Source organism: Eleutherodactylus coqui, chromosome 4 (genome assembly GCF_035609145.1).
Source record: "Eleutherodactylus coqui strain aEleCoq1 chromosome 4, aEleCoq1.hap1, whole genome shotgun sequence".
Classification (NCBI taxonomy): Eukaryota; Metazoa; Chordata; class Amphibia; order Anura; family Eleutherodactylidae; genus Eleutherodactylus; species Eleutherodactylus coqui.
The window spans coordinates 296,935,507-296,952,133 of record NC_089840.1 but is presented as its reverse complement, the minus strand read 5'-3'; the positions used below and the strand labels follow the sequence as shown (position 1 = coordinate 296,952,133).

The 16,627-nt window shown below is 46.2% G+C and overlaps 1 protein-coding gene across 34 annotated transcripts in view; it reads right to left on the bottom strand.

The window, feature by feature from the left end:
- Nucleotides 1-16,627, bottom strand: part of TCF7L2 (transcription factor 7 like 2) — a 236,613-nt gene that overhangs the window by 69,321 nt on the left and 150,665 nt on the right. For all 34 annotated transcript variants that reach the window (XM_066601449.1, XM_066601461.1, XM_066601466.1 and 31 more), the window contains one exon: nucleotides 15,057-15,140. In XM_066601449.1, coding sequence (XP_066457546.1) covers nucleotides 15,057-15,140 — 84 coding nt within the window. The remainder of the gene's footprint in view (nucleotides 1-15,056; nucleotides 15,141-16,627) is intronic.

Below are 16,627 nucleotides of genomic sequence, written 5' to 3'. Positions count from 1 at the left end.
GACAAGGGGAGAGAATGTGTTTTGTTTCTGTCGACTTTAAAAAATAAAAAAGGAACCGAGTTATTAAAAATGTATAAATCTCGATGTTCAATGCAAACAAAACAGTTATGGAGGCGAGCGGAAGGAGCGGCGACACCAGGCGGCGCAGCCAGGAGGAGGGGCTCACCTGGTCAGGGAACGATATATCCCACATGTATCTAAGCTGCTCATGGGTGATACCACCTGCTGATCTGTGTATGTAATCCTGTCATGTGTGATACTGTAAACTGAGCTGGGTATCTAATCCTATCATGTGTGATACTGTCTGCTGAGCCATGTATCTAATCCTATCCTGTGTGATACTGTCTGCTGAGCTCCTGTATCTAATCCTATCATGTGTGATACTGTCTGCTGAGCCGTGTATCTAATCCCATCATGTGTGATACTGTCTGCTGAGCTGTGTATCTAATCCTGTCCTGTGTGATATTGTCTGCTGAGCCATGTATCTAATCCTATCCTGTGTGATACTGTCTGCTGAGCCGTGTATCTAATCCTATCCTGTGTGATACTGTCTGCTGAGCCGTGTATCTAATCCTATCCTGTGTGATACTGTCTGCTGAGCTGTGTATCTAATCCTATCCTGTGTGATACTGTCTGCTGAGCCGTGTATCTAATCCTATCCTGTGTGATACTGTCTGCTGAGCCGTGTATCTAATCCTATCCTGTGTGATACTGTCTGCTGAGCTGTGTATCTAATCCTATCCTGTGTGATACTGTCTGCTGAACTGTGTATCTAATCCCATCATGTGTGATACTATGTGCTGAGCCGTGTATCTAATCCTGTCCGGTGTGATACTGTCTGCTGAGCTGTGTATCTAATCCTATCCTGTGTGATACCGTCTACTGAGCTGTGTATCTAACCCCATCATGTGTGATACTATCTGCTGAGCTGTGTATCTAATCCCATCCTGTGTGATACCGTCTGCTGAGCTGTGTATCTAATCCCATCATGTGTGATACTATGTGCTGAGCCGTGTATCTAATCCTGTCCGGTGTGATACAGTCTCTGGAGCTGCTGTATCTAATCTTGTGATGGGTGATGCTGTCTGCTGAGCTGTGTATCTAATCCCATCATGTGTGATACTATGTGCTGAGCCGTGTATCTAATCCTGTCCGGTGTGATACAGTCTATGGAGCTGCTGTATCTAATCCTGTGATGGGTGATGCTGTCTGCTGGGCTGTGTATCTAAGGCTGAGTTCACAATAAATGTGTTATTTGGGTGCATTGTTTAATTGCAGTAGAAAGTCGCAACTAAAAAACGCCCCATGTGAGGGCAGCCTGCGGTCCGGCGCACACGAGCGTGAGATGCAGCGTTTTACCGCTTTGTGAGCCGACTCTCACTCTGCAAATGTTGCACTGTGCAGGACAGCGTATCCCCGGCACGTATCTCAGGCCCGTATCTCAGGCCCGTATCTCAGGCCCGTATCTCAGGCCCGTATCTCAGGCACGTATCTCAGGCCCGTATCTCAGGCACGTATCTCAGGCACGTATCCCAGGCACGTATCCCAGGCACGTATCCCAGGCACGTATCCCAGGCACGCATCTCAGGCACATATCTCAGGCCCGTATCTCAGGCACGTATCTCAGGCCCGTATCTCAGGCCCGTATCTCAGGCACGTATCTCAGGCACGTATCTCAGGCCCGTATCTCAGACCCGTATCTCAGGCACGTATCCCAGGCACGTATCCCAGGCACGTATCTCAGGCACGTATCTCAGGCACATATCTCGGGCACGTATCTCAGGCACGCATCTCAGGCACATATCTCAGGCCCGTATCTCAGGCACGTATCTCAGGCACGTATCCCAGGCACGTATCTCAGGCACGTATCTCAGGCCCGTATCTCAGGCAGTATCTCAGTCACGTATCCCCGGCACGTATCTCAGGCACGTATCTCAGGCACGTATCTCAGGCATGTATCTCGGGCACATATCTCAGGCATGTATCTCAGGCACGTATCTCAGGCACGTATCTCAGGAACGTATCTCAGGCATGTATCTCAGGCACGCATCTCAGGCACGTATCTCAGGCACGTATCTCAGGCCCGTATCTCAGGCCCGTATCTCAGGCCCGTATCTCAGGCCCGTATCTCAGGCCCGTATCTCAGGCACGTATCTCAGGCACGTATCTCAGGCACGTATCTCAGGCCTGTATCTCAGGCACGTATCTCAGGCATGTATCTCAGGCACGCATCTCAGGCACGCAGTCATGCGCAGTCTTCTGTGTCTGTACAGCGTTTATTACGCACCCATAGAGAACATTAGGGTTGTACGCGCATTATATGCGCTCTTTCGTACGTGTGATTATACGTTAGTGGGGGCGGGGCTGAGTGCCTCCATTGCCTCCATTCATGGCGTATTATACGTGCGTAATAGATGATGAAATCACGCTTGTGTGAGCCGGCGCTGGTCGTATCGTGCGAGGAGCTGCTCCATCATGATACGGTCTGCAGAGGAGCTCATCTAATGCAATATATATATATATACACACAACTTTACACAAGTGCTACGGCCGCAGTATGGCGCTGCGGCCTGGACTGGGGGTCCCTCATCCCCACGTAGTGGTCCGACATCTGGGATGTTGTTACTGCATAAAGTCCATCAGCCTGACCTCTGACCCCGCAGTTGCCAATTCCCCCCGGACTACGAATATGACAGACCCAGCAGCCTCCGAGGACGCACCAATACAGACGCCTGCAGCTGTAATAGACTATGAAGTCACTGCGACACATAATAATGTGACAATTACTTAAACTGAAAAAAAAAGGGTTTGGGCCGGAGTCGTCAGCAAAGAGAGAAACCAAGGGACCCTGCGGGTGTGAGACCGTTCACTGCTTCTGTAGATCAGATCACCGGCAGTGGCGGAAAACGGGAGAGATTCTGCAACAATTACTGAAGTCAGCGAGGAGCCGCCACAACCAACCGAAATGTAGAGAAGTCATAGTAACCAAAATATCACCAGAATCCCCATCAGATCTAATGATATTCACTACAGGCAAAGCTTTAAAACTCCTTGTCAGAAGCCCCACCCCCCCACCCCGCGGCCAGAAGAAGGTGTCGTTCTGCTGTATAACCAGTCCTGCGGTTCCATCTCAGGCAGATCTGTAGATGATGAGAGTTGTGGTGATTAGATGGACGGTCTTGTGGTTTCCCCCCTTGGCCTATAAGAGGCTCTCGGAGGCTCCTTGTGTGTAGTGATCTCTTCTTCTTCCGCATCTGTACAGCTTGTTGACCACTAGACGCCTCTGCGACACAGAGAAGAGATTTCCCTCGTTACCAGAGTCTGAGAGGGCCGCAGTATTGGGATGGGAGAAGCTGGATGGTCGTATCGATGAATTGTCCCCCACCGGCCATTCTGACCAGACTGTTAGGGGGTGTTAGGACCAGTAGATGGGGACACACAAAGTGACCGGGCTCAGGATGCCCCCTACAGACCACCAGTAGAGAGGAGCATCTGACCAGACTGTTAGGGGATGTTGGGACCAGTGGATGAGGTCACATAAGGTGACCGGGCTCAGGACGCCCCCTACAGACCACCAGTACAGAGGAGCGTCTGACCAGACTGTTATGAGGTGTTGGGATCAATGAATATGTGAGGACACATAAGGTGACCGGGCTCAGGACGCCCCCTACAGACCATAAGTAGAGAGGCGCGTCTGACAAGACTGTTAGGGGGTGTTGGGACCAGTGGATGGGGGCACACAAGATGACCGGGCTCAGGATGCCCACTACAGACCACCAGTAGAGAGGAGCATCTGACTAGACTGTTAGGGGGTGTTGGGACCAGTGGATGTGTGAGGGCACACAAGGTGACCGGGCTCAGGTTGCCCCCTATAGACCACCAGTAGAGAGGAGCATCTGACCAGACTGTTAGGAGGTGTTGGGACCAGTGGATGTGGGAGGGCACACAAGGTGACCGGGCTCAGGACGCCCCCTACAGACCATAAGTAGAGAGGAGCATGTGACCAGACTGTTAGGAGGTGTAAGGACCAGTGGATGGGGGCACACAAGGTGACTGGGCTCAGGACGCCCCCTACAGACCACCAGTAGAGAGGAGCGTCTGACCAGACTGTTAGGAGGTGTTGGGACCAGTGGATGAGGGCACACAAGGTGACCGGGCTCAGGATGCCCCGTACAGACCACCAGTAGAGAGGAGCGTCTGACCAGACTGTTAGGAGGTGTTGGGACCAGTGGATGGGGGCACACAAGGTGACCGGGCTCAGGACGCCCCCTACAGACCACCAGTAGAGAGGAGCGTCTGACCAGACTGTTAGGGGGTGTTGGGACCAGTGGATGGGGCACACAAGGTGACTGGGCTCGGGACGCCCCCTACAGACCACCAGTAGAGAGGAGCGTCTGACCAGAATCCTTTTTTTTTCTAAATGCACCCAAAGACTTGAATAAGCGATATTTGGCGGAAAATCACAAAATAGGTCAAGCTGCGACTTTTAATTTTGCTCATGATTTTCGTCGGATTAAAAAACCCCGCAGGGAATACGACCGTTTCACATAATATACTTGAATATATCATGTGAATAAACGGTGGGGCTCATTCACACGGCGTATTCCTGCTCCGCACCCGGGCTCGCTGATACTGGCGGGTTACACGCTCACAATACGCCGTCCTACAAGCCCGTGGATTTATATTGGGCCGCTCAGTCTGTTTCCCATGCGTCACGTGCAGCACGTCCTATTGTGGTGTAAGACGCCCATCACACGTTACAGGCGTGTACACTGTGTACTGCATGCTATGCGTGTGACGCATCCTCCGCCTCCCTGCGCCCGAGTCCTTATGTACGTATTATTAATGTGTAAAATATGCTCAGAATAAGCCCCACTGATTCGCGCTGATATATTCAGACGAGTCCATTTTTCATGCGACTTTCGTGAAAAAAATCCCACCGTGTCTTTTTGTTTATAATCACGACCCAAAATCGCCCAATAAAGTCTGTGGGATTGCGTAAAAACGCGGAAAACACGCAGTTGCGTGCATATTCACTGCGTTTGTATGTATGTTGGCAGGAGACAGGGGGTTAAAAAATGAGAAATAGTGAAATCAATTGGGCCTTCTTAAACATGCTGTAATACGCGCTGGCAATGCCTACACTGCCCCTCGGTTCCCGGGCACCTGATACGCCATCACGTCCGAGGTGGCGCTGATCGCCTTATAGGACAGAGGGCGCAGGTCACCGTATCCAGCATTGTGGGAAAGGTCCTGCAGGTTCAAAGTCAATATCATGGGCCCGGCAGGCCCAACCCATAGCCACGGCAGTGCGGCCCCTGAACACTGGAGGGCGGTATTCTGTACACAATGCACACTATGCAACCAATGCAGCACATGTTCCTTGCCCCTAGAGGGCGATGCTGTAGCGACTCCTAATCACTAGAGGGTCACGTGACCTATGGGTTGTGTTCATTTGTGTCACTGGAAAGTTACATATTATAGAAATACAGTGGCCTCGTTCGATCTTAAAGGGCCATACATTAAACAAGCAGCATATGTTCTCTGCCCCTACAGCGCTGGAGCTTCTCCTTACCACTAGGGGGCCACATAATGCACAACTTGTGTCTGAGAGGGTTATATTATAGTATACACATACTACGGCCAAATAAGGTGCCACATATTAGACAAGCAGTACCCATACCTGCCACTAGAGGCAACGCACTGTGCAGACTGCAGTACTGTAACTACACCATTTTCTATTCCTGGCACTATAGGGCACCCGAATATACAGTGTAGCCATTAATCAGCATTAGTAGTTATTACTTTGTGTGGGTCCAAAAGGGGCAATATCTGTTTGGGGGGACACAGGGACTTCATTACTTTGGGGACACAGTAGCATTATTGATTTCAGGGGCATAGAGTGGTATTATTTCATTGAAGGGGCAGAGTGTGGCACTATAGCACAGAGAGGTATTATTACACAGAGAGGGTACAGACGGACGGGGTTAGAGGTGAAGCTTAATTAAAAAATAGATTGTCGTTCATTCCCACTAAACACCCCACGGGGGGTGCCCGTTACCATTCTTTAACAGCAAGCAGATATATATATAATGATTTAAGATGATGGGTTATAATAGGTGAGACCAGTGCAGGGAACAGTCCAGTATATCACTACAGTAAAGCAAAATGCTGGTTGTCCAACACCCACAAACCAGGCAAACCAGCCGCTTTCTCCAGCACCGTGTGTGATCACAGTATTTGACTTCTGGGCCGTGGCATTCTCTCTGGATGTCCTTGATAGATCACCTCCAGCTCCTCTAATCCCATCAGTAACCTCATGCTTGTGCTGTTCATTCTGACCCTGAAGATTGCAGAAGTTTGGCTCTACTTTAGTCCGGGCTCAGGGGCGCCCCCAGCTGGTAGGATGTTGTACAACGATACATTGTATAAGAAATGTTGCACAATAATGAAAAATAAAACATCTGGATTCACCTGTAAACTTAAAGGGTTAACGTTCCTTGCGGCTGCACATCCTCGGCAGGAGCGGACTATTTAATATAGAGAGCCTTCTATTCACTACTAGGCTGAAACAATGAGATAATCGCGTCCGATACAATGTAACCGCTCATTACAGTCAGTGCTGAATGTACACAAGTCCTACAGCTAATTTGCTCTCTGAAAGAGTCAGCCTTGCTCAGTATATGGAAGGTGAAGAATACAATTCCATGACAAAGCCTACAGAGGAACCTTTCAGCGCCATTCAATAGTTGCTGCATTGTATTACATGTGCAACGCAAATTGAATGAAGTCGGTTTGAGCTGAGACTAACAGCTCTTAACTGCTGGAATTAGTTCAAGGCCCTACTATGATCCAGCTCAGCGCTGAATGATTCACACATTATGTTTATAACCAGCAGACAATTGAATTGCATTTATTCAAAAGCATTACCCGCACAATTCTGAATTCTTCCATTGTGAGCCGCGCAGTAAAGCTAATGTCGAAAGACACTTCACACAATGGGCTGCACAAAGGAAGCAAAACCTTTAGGATTTACTGCAAACACCATTTGGTTTCAAGGAGCCAGACAGGTCTAGGCTGGTCAGGTTGGCAGTAGGCCTTGTGTCGGTGGAAGGTCGGCCTGCTTTTGTGACATCAGTTTAGTGTCAATGAAGGGTTAATAATCAGACACCACGTTTAAGAAGCCAACAGAGTCATAGAAAACCAATGGGGCCCTTAAGAAGAGATGGATAAAGGTAATCATGGAAGCTATGATGTCTGAAGACCCAACCGGATGAAGAAATCAACTTGATGGCACGGAGGCATCATTGAGACTAAGCAACACCAGAAACATTTCTGCCTCATTACCAAAAGAGTCAAACTGGATGCGAACATTGGGCAGACTAGTCAATACAGTCTACAAATTCAACCCAGCGATGCACCAATCCATGCTGCACCCAACTGGTCACTTCTCCGTCCTACTAGGACTTTCCGCTTCTCTCTACTGATACAGGATACGATTGGGCTTCCCATTGAGAAATGCCTGACTGCCACCTGATGGAGACCACTGTGCCAGGAGCGTCTTGACCTTTTCATAATCCCCTCCCACATGCCGAGGACGGGACATAACCCCCCGCTACAGATACGTCACATGAGAAGACCCCCAACGAAGCTATAGGTTCATAAAATACGATTTTCTGGCACTGCTGTAGCCCAGGATAGGTATTACGGCGCGTACGGGTCTGGTGGGGAACAGGATTACTGCATCATTCCGAGCTCTGCTTCTTATAACAGTTGTTAACTCTTTCATTGTGGAAACTTCTACAGTTACGGTGGATTTCGCTGTGTCCAGGACTTTATGTGGAATCCCCCCTGCACAGAAACGGAACATAAAAACCTCTTAGGAAGCTTTAGACCTCCTCTACATCGCTGTGTGGGAACCCGGCCAGGAAAAGTGCATCTTGAAATCATATGCAGGAAATACGAGCCAAGAAAATGTGTCCTCCAACTTGGAGTCACGCGGCAAGTGCTCCGTAATCGCAGTCCATCCCAGACCAAGCTGAGGGGATTCTGCTGCATTACCGGGTTTTACATCACAATAAACCTTAGAGACCCCCCCCCCCCCCCCCAACATATTCAGCACAAGACGGCGAACTATTAACGTCCACAAAAATCTGCACACAGTCCCCCGTCTCCACAAATGATACTTCACTGCATGGCTACTAGGTGCAAAACTGTGGCAAAGAACCTTCATTCACATCTATCTCATATCTATCTATCTATCTATCTATCTATCTTTCTATCTATCTCCTATCTATCTATCTATCTATCTATCTATCTTTCTATCTCATATCTATCTTTCTATCTCATATCTATCTATCTCCTATCTATCTATCTCATATCTATCTATGTATGTCCTATCTATCTATCTATCTATCTCATATCTATCTATCTATCTATCTATCTATCTATCATCTATCTATCTATCTATCTCCTATCTATCTATCTCATATCTATCTATCTATCTATGTATCTATCTATCTCCTATCTATCTATCTATCTATCTATCTATCATCTATCTATCTATCTATCTCCTATCTATCTATCTCATATCTATCTCCTATCTATCTATGTATCTATCTATCTCCTATCTATCTATCTCCTATCTATCTATCTCCTATCTATCTATCTATCTATCTATCTATCTATCTATCTATCTCCTATCTATCTATCTATCTCATATCTATCTATCTCCTATCTATCTATCTATCTATCTATCTATCTATCTGTCTCATATCTATCTATCTGTCTCATATCTATCTATCCATCTCCTATCTATCTTTCTCATATCTATCTATCTATCTTATATCTATCTATCTCATATCTATCTATCTATCTCCTTCCCTTGTGGGTCTGTGGATAGGTAGAGAAGGCCAATCCATATTCCTGAGGTGGAGGTGCAACTTTAATGTCCCCTTCCATCACTTTTCTTGCCTTACACATCCTGTTTAGCATATGAACTTTATTCTCCTCACAATGGCCTCCCCCATGAGTCAGTCCAAATCCACGATTGCCATTAATCCCTGTTTTTAAGTAATTTATACTTTTTCTAGCAAAAAAAAAATATATCGCTTAACATTTTTTTTTATTTCCATGCATCCTGCTGCGGCTGCTGCTGGGGGCAGCGCTGTGGTCGGAATCAGTCTCCTTCGCCCTCTGGAAGCTGATAATATAATCCCTTCTTACGCCTTCTGTAGAAGGAGACGTCCTCCCCTATACTGCCCTCACAAACAGAAAGCTATTTCTATTGGTTCCCCTGGGCTGTGGGGTGATGGAGCATGTGTGTCTACCAGCATTCAGCTTATCGGGGGGCCTTACACCGTCTGGGCAGCCATGTAATACACGCTCATACTCTGCAGTCACAGCCAATATCTGCAGCAGATCATCACTCTGGCTCATAGTAAAAGGGGGCAACGAACAGCCCCCCCCCTCCCCCCAAACTATGACCCCCATAAATAGACGGTCGTCTAATCAGTAGGACTACGGCAAAAGGAAAATCCCACACCGGTGCGGTCCCGGGGATATAAGGAGTTCTTGGTCCTTCTAGCCCTGAAGCATTTCGAAGGCGTCTCGGCGACTGCAGATTTACGGCATGAAATAAAACAAGGCAAGAAAGGTGAAGACGGGATAAAGACGCAAGTCCCAAAGCCACATTAACCGCAGCTGTAAGCCCATCAGACCGCCTCTGTGCAGCGCAGAGAGGGGAGCATGTCAGGCGGCCATTGCTGCTGATCCGTTTCTGTGCCGCTCGCACTTTTGCGCTCCAGATCTCGCACACTTAGAATAACTGTAAATGTTGTTTTTCCTCGGCGTGTCAGCGCGCTCATTCACGCTAAACTCCTAATTTATTACTATTGCTGGGGATTTAAGTAAAGCTTCGTTCCCTTCGCTGCCAAAAACTAATAGTAGAAGCAGAAGTGCCATCTGATTTATACGCTCAGCGCCGGGCCAAAAATAAAAAGGAGCTCGCTGATCTGCGAGGCCGCGCGCATGCAGACCGGGGAAGGTGAGGAGAGGAGCTGTCAGGAGCCGCACGTATCACAGCACCACTCACTGCTACATTGTATCCGCTGCATGCAATAATACAGCAGGACAGGCGGTCCAGAGCGCGGCGCACGCTAAAGTCTGGGCTCCGGAAACGAGAAGAGGTAAAAGGTCCAAACTCTGCAGGGCGGCGGAGCAGTTATTGGGCTCACTAAGCCCCACTAATATGTTGTTTTAACACATTCCTCGCCAGAAAGCACTGCTTAGAGGGAAAAATGGTCCAGAGGCAGAGAAGGAGTAAGATGGCAAGAAAGAGTCCACTAAAGAGGCGTGGTTTATGCTAATTTCATACAAATTAGGTATTTCTTTTATGGGTGGTACTTGGCAGAACAGGGTGGGGCTTAAAGTGCCCCAATCATCCGGATCTTGGAAGAGCATTCGAGGTCTGCAAGGAAATCCGTGTAATTCTACATTGCAGACGCTATTCACAAGTCAGGAAATTCCTCAGATACTAAGTTCCAAGGCTAAACATATTGGGGCAAATCTACTGATGTCTGTACGTCACTTCTCTGGTGCAGAAAAGTCACAATTTTGGTGAACGCGACAAAATTGCAACTTATTTTGGTCTTTATGTTGGGCTCAGCACTCTTTTTTTAAAAAAACACAGGCGGTGCCTTGCTTTAGACGGTGTGGTCATGTGACCTGTCAGATTTACTATAATGTACATCAGAAATTCTCTGATATCTCTCCCATATCTATCTATCTCCTATCTATCTATCTATCTATCTATCTCCTATCTATCTATCTATCTCATATCTATCTATCTGTTTATCTATCTATCCATCTCCTATCTATCTCATATCTATCTCATATCCATCTCATATCTATCTATCTATCTATCTATCTATCTATCTATCTCCTATCTATATCCTATCTATCTATCTATCTATCTATCTATCTATCTATCTATCTATCTATCTATCCATCTCCTATCTATATCATATCTATCTATCTCATATCTGTCTCATATCTATCTGTCTCACATCTATCTATCTCATATTTATCTATCTATCTATCTATCTATCTATCTATCTATCTATCTATCTATCTATCTCCTATCTATCTATCTCCTATCTATCTATCTGTCTCCTATCTATCTATCTATCTATCCATCTATCTCTCTCATATCTATCTATCTCATATCTATCTATCTATCTATCTCTCTATCTATCTATCTATCTATCCATCTATCTCTCTCATATCTATCTATCTCATATCTATCTATCTATCTATCTCTCTATCTCCTATCTATCTATCTATCTATCTATCTATCTATCTATCTATCTATCTATCTCATATCTATCTATCTATCTATCTATCTATCTATCTATCCATCTATCTCTCTCATATCTATCTATCTCATATCTATCTCATATCTATCTCTCTCATATCTATCTATCTATCTCATATCTATCTCATATCTATCTATCTATCTATCTATCTATCTATCTATCTATCTGTCTCACATCTATCTATCTCATATTTATCTATCTATCTCTCTCCTATCTATCTATCTCTCCTATCTATCTCCTATCTATCTCCTATCTATCTATCCATCTATCTCTCTCATATCTATCTCTCTCATATCTATCTATCTCATATCTATCTCATATCTATCTATCTCATATCTATCTCATATCTATCTCTCTATCTATCTCTCTCATATCTATCTGTCTCATATCTATCTATCTATCTCATATCTATCTTATCTATCCATCTATCTGTCTCATATCTATCTATCTATCTATCTCCTATCTATCTGTCTATCTATCTATCTATCTCATATCTATCTATCTATCTTCTATCTATCTCATATCTATCTATCTGTCTATCTGTCTCATATCTATCTATCTCCTATCTATCTATCTATCTATCTATCTATCTATCTATCTATCTATCTATCTCTCTATCTCTCTATCTATCTCATATCTATCTTCTATCTATCTCATATCTATCTATCTATCTATCTATCTATCTATCTATCTATCTCATATCTATCTCTCTCATATCTATCTATCTCTCTATCTATCTCTCTCATATCTATCTATCTATCTATCTCATATCTATCTATCTATCTATCTCATATCTATCTATCTATCTTATCTATCTATCTCTCTTATATCTATCTATCTGTCTCATATCTATCTATCTCATATCTATCTATCTATCTCATATCTATCTATCTATCTCATATCTATCTATCTATCTCCTATCTATCTATCTATCTCATATCTATCTTCTATCTATCTCATATCTATCTCTCTCATATCTATCTATCTATCTCATATCTATCTATCCATCCATCTGTCTCATATCTATCTATCTATCTATCTTCTATCTATCTCCTATCTACCTCATATCTATCTATCTATCTGTCTCATATCTATCTATCTATCTCATATCTATCTATCTATCTATCTATCTATCTATCTATCTATCTATCTATCTATCTATCTTCTATCTATCTCATATCTATCTATCTATATGTCTCCTATCTATCTATCTATCTATCTCATATCTATCTCTCTCATATCTATCTATCTCATATCTATCTATCTATCTATCTATCTATCTATCTCATATCTATCTATCTCATCTATCTATCTATCTATCCATCTATCTCTCTCATATCTATCTGTCTCATATCTATCTATCTCCTATCTATCTATCTATCTATCTATCTATCTATCTATCTATCTATCTATCTATCTATCTATCTGTCTATCTGTCTATCTATCTATCTATCTATCTATCTCCTATCTATCTATTTATCTCATATGTATCTTTCTAATATTTATCTATCTATAAAAATCACAAGGCTCCTAAACGTTGGGTAAATGATTGCATTTGTGATTGATGTCATTTTTTGGACCAGTCCCTATACCTGCATAATTAGAAGCCACATGACTTAGCGTGGCCACCAGGGCTGCTGCTCCTCCTATATCTCCTAGACATCAAGACCCCAAAGTTGCCGGCTGGTGCTGACGCATACAATTACCGCATCCTGATTCCCTGCACCTTAAGCAGTACAATAATGAGAACCGCGCTGCTGACCCCGTGGCCCCGCCGCCTCACCAGCCAGCTTGGCTCCTTGGGCACACTGGCGATTTCTTTCTCTCTGCGTCTCTCTGGCTGCGGGCAGCTCGGTAATTAGAGTGCCTTATTGCAATTATTTCTATGTCAGAAGCCTAAAACGTTAAAAAATGCCCAAGGTTCACCAGAGAAACCTTCAAACGCCGCTCTCCTCCGGCTGCGCAGGTTCTAGAGCCGCAGATCGGCTGCAGAGGATGCGACTCGGTTTAGGCACAGTTTTAATGATTGGCTTGGTCTCCTCGGTCCACGGGCCCCTGAAGCTGGTCATTAACAGGCAGGAAATGCCCTCACCGACAGTCATTACCACTTAATTATGGATTTTGTTTGTAGTGAAGGCCGTCGCCTTTATGGGAAAATTTTCTAACAAGAAGGAGCTTGTGTTCCTTCAGGTTGAGTATCCGATCACCTGCTGCGGAGATATTTGGCCAGCAGCAGATTTGCATTATAATAGGGTCATTCTTTCCTCTGCATCTCATGTATAAACCACTTGGCAGTTGGGAGCGAGCACAAGGTAATGACTTGTGAGGGGCATAGCGGCACAGCCCCGCCGCCCGACAATAGGGTCACACTGAAACAAAACCAGCGGCAGACAAGCAGTGCGCCCCAGACATACCAGCCGCCTCGTACCCTCCCGTGGCACAACTGCGTCAGACAAGGTGATGGGAAAAGAAAGACTCCGCCACTTCATTATTTCACCCTGACAACTAGTTTCCCACGCCAGCCAACAGGTGTCGGACGCCGGTCCTCCTATCAGGAAGGTTGGCACTGTTGTTAAGGCTAATGCCACCTTCACACACATGTCTGAGAGGGCAGCATAACGAGCCTTGCGGAGTTTGCTGCAGATGTTGTATATGTAATGGCGTCTTCATGTGCGACTCTCGGCAGTGGAATGTGTCGCGTTTCTGGGATCCGGTAGTTTCCTGCACTGGTGAACTTAAAGGGGTATTCTGGCAGTGGGGCAATTTTTCAATTTTCGCCCACCCACTGGTAGATCGTTGGGGGGATTCAACTGCCAATCCCGAGAATGAGGGATCAGCGGCGCCCTTATTTCACGTCCCAAGATATATTGTATTATTTCTGCAATGTGGTGGGGAATGGAGCCGCTGGCCGCACGTGCGCAGCTCCAGCTCCATTCCTGCCATTGGCGCAGGCGGCTGTGCTCGATTATCTCTCTCTGCGCCCCTGAAGCAGAAGTATCGCCCCATTTATTTCAGCGGGGCACAAAGAAATAGCCGAGCACAGCCGCCTGCGCCAATGAGAGGGCTGGAGCTGGAGCTGCGCAGGTGCGGCCGGCGCATCCATTCCCCACCACACTGCAGAAATGATACAATGTATCGTGAGTTGTGCGATAGGAGGGCGATGCAGGACCCCCATTCTCAGGATCAGTGACTCCAGCGGTCGGACCCCCACCGATCTTTCCCTTTTCGTCCGTTCAGCGGACGGCCTGAAGACCGCTTTCATTTGCAAACATCAATAACCGCAGATTTCCCAGCAGATTCAGTGCATTTGCAGAAACATTTCAAAATCTGAAACAAGCGTGTTTTTGCAGATCTTTATGTGGATTTCATGTTCTCCATTCATCTCTTTGCTCACGGTTTACGCAGTATAAACAGGCGCTGCGGATTCGTAATCTGCAGCGTTTTTCAAATTTCTCATGTTTCTATGGCAGAAAAATTCAACTATGTGACGGGGATTTCTTAAATCGCATTCATTTGTCTTGTAGTTAACGCAAGCGGAGATTCGGCGGCGCATCCTGCCGGTGTGAAGGCGGCTCAGCGGCCCCAGTTTGCGAACAGAGCACGTAAATCTACGCTGTACAGGAGCCGTCCGGCAACAACCTGTGAACCCAACACATAGAGAGAAGTCTGAGGGTGACTTACAATGTGACCTGGAGACGGGGAGCGGGCGTCCTTCATCGCTTGTCTACTCTGCACGTCCAGCAGCGGCCACTTCATCTGCAAGTACTGGAAGAAGAAAGGAGCCATCAGTATAATACACAACGGGAGGAGAGAAGACAGTATAATCACCAGAGAGGAGGCCACGGATGCCATATTCACCATCACCCCACACTCGCTGTCCATCACTCACCATCACCCTGCATGCACACTATACATCATTACTTCTACTCTATATACATCACTCACCATCGCACTGCACACACGCTATATACACCATTCACCACAGTAATAAAATTCAAGGTGCTGAGGATACCATAGACAAAGCAGATGGAAGTATCCCTGAATAAAGGATCATCGTATATATCATATCACCATATATATGACATGTCCGCACATATATCACTGTGTACAGAACACTGCCCTTGTACGTAACCTGTCACCTATACATATAGGACACATCCCTGCATGTATCCTACAGATCACGGTCCCCGCATGTATCCTACAGATCACTGTCCCCGCATGTATCCTACAGATCACTGTCCTCCCATGTATCCTACAGATCACTGTAACCGCATGTATCCTACAGATCACGGTCCCCGCATGTATCCTACAGATCACTGTCCCCGCATGTATCCTACAGATCACGGTCCCCGCATGTATCCTACAGATCACTGTCCCCGCATGTATCCTACAGATCACGGTCCCCGCATGTATCCTACAGATCACTGTCCCCGCATGTATCCTACAGATCACTGTCCCCACATGTATCCTACAGATCACTGTCCCCGCATGTATCCTACAGATCACTGTCCCCCCATGCATCCTACAGATCACTGTCCCCACATGTATCCTACAGATCACGGTCCCCGCATGTATCCTACAGATCACTGTCCCCGCATGTATCCTACAGATCACTATCCCCCCATGTATCCTACAGATCACTGTCCCCGCATGTATCCTACAGATCACTGTCCCCGCATGTATCCTACAGATCACTGTCCCCCCATGTATCCTACAGATCACTGTCCCCACATGTATCCTACAGATCACGGTCCCCGCATGTATCCTACAGATCACTGTCCCCCCATGTATCCTACAGATCACGGTCCCCCCATGTATCCTACAGATCACTGTCCCCACATGTATCCTACAGATCACTGTCCCCACATGTATCCTACAGATCACTGTCCCCTCATGTATCCTACAGATCACTGTCCCCACATGTATCCTACAGATCACTGTCCCCACATGTATCCTACAGATCACTGTCCCCCCATGTATCCTACAGATCACTGTCCCCCCATATATCCTACAGATCACTGTCTCTGCATGTATCGTACAGATCACTGTCCCCGCATGTATCCTACAGATCACTGTCCCGCCATATATCCTACAGACAGATCACTGTCCCCGCATGTATCCCACAGATCACTGTCCCCGCATGTATCCTACAGATCACGGTCCCCGCATGTATCCTACAGATCACTGTCCCCCCCATGTATCCTACAGATCACCGTCCCCCCATGTATCCTACAGATCACCGTCCCCCCATG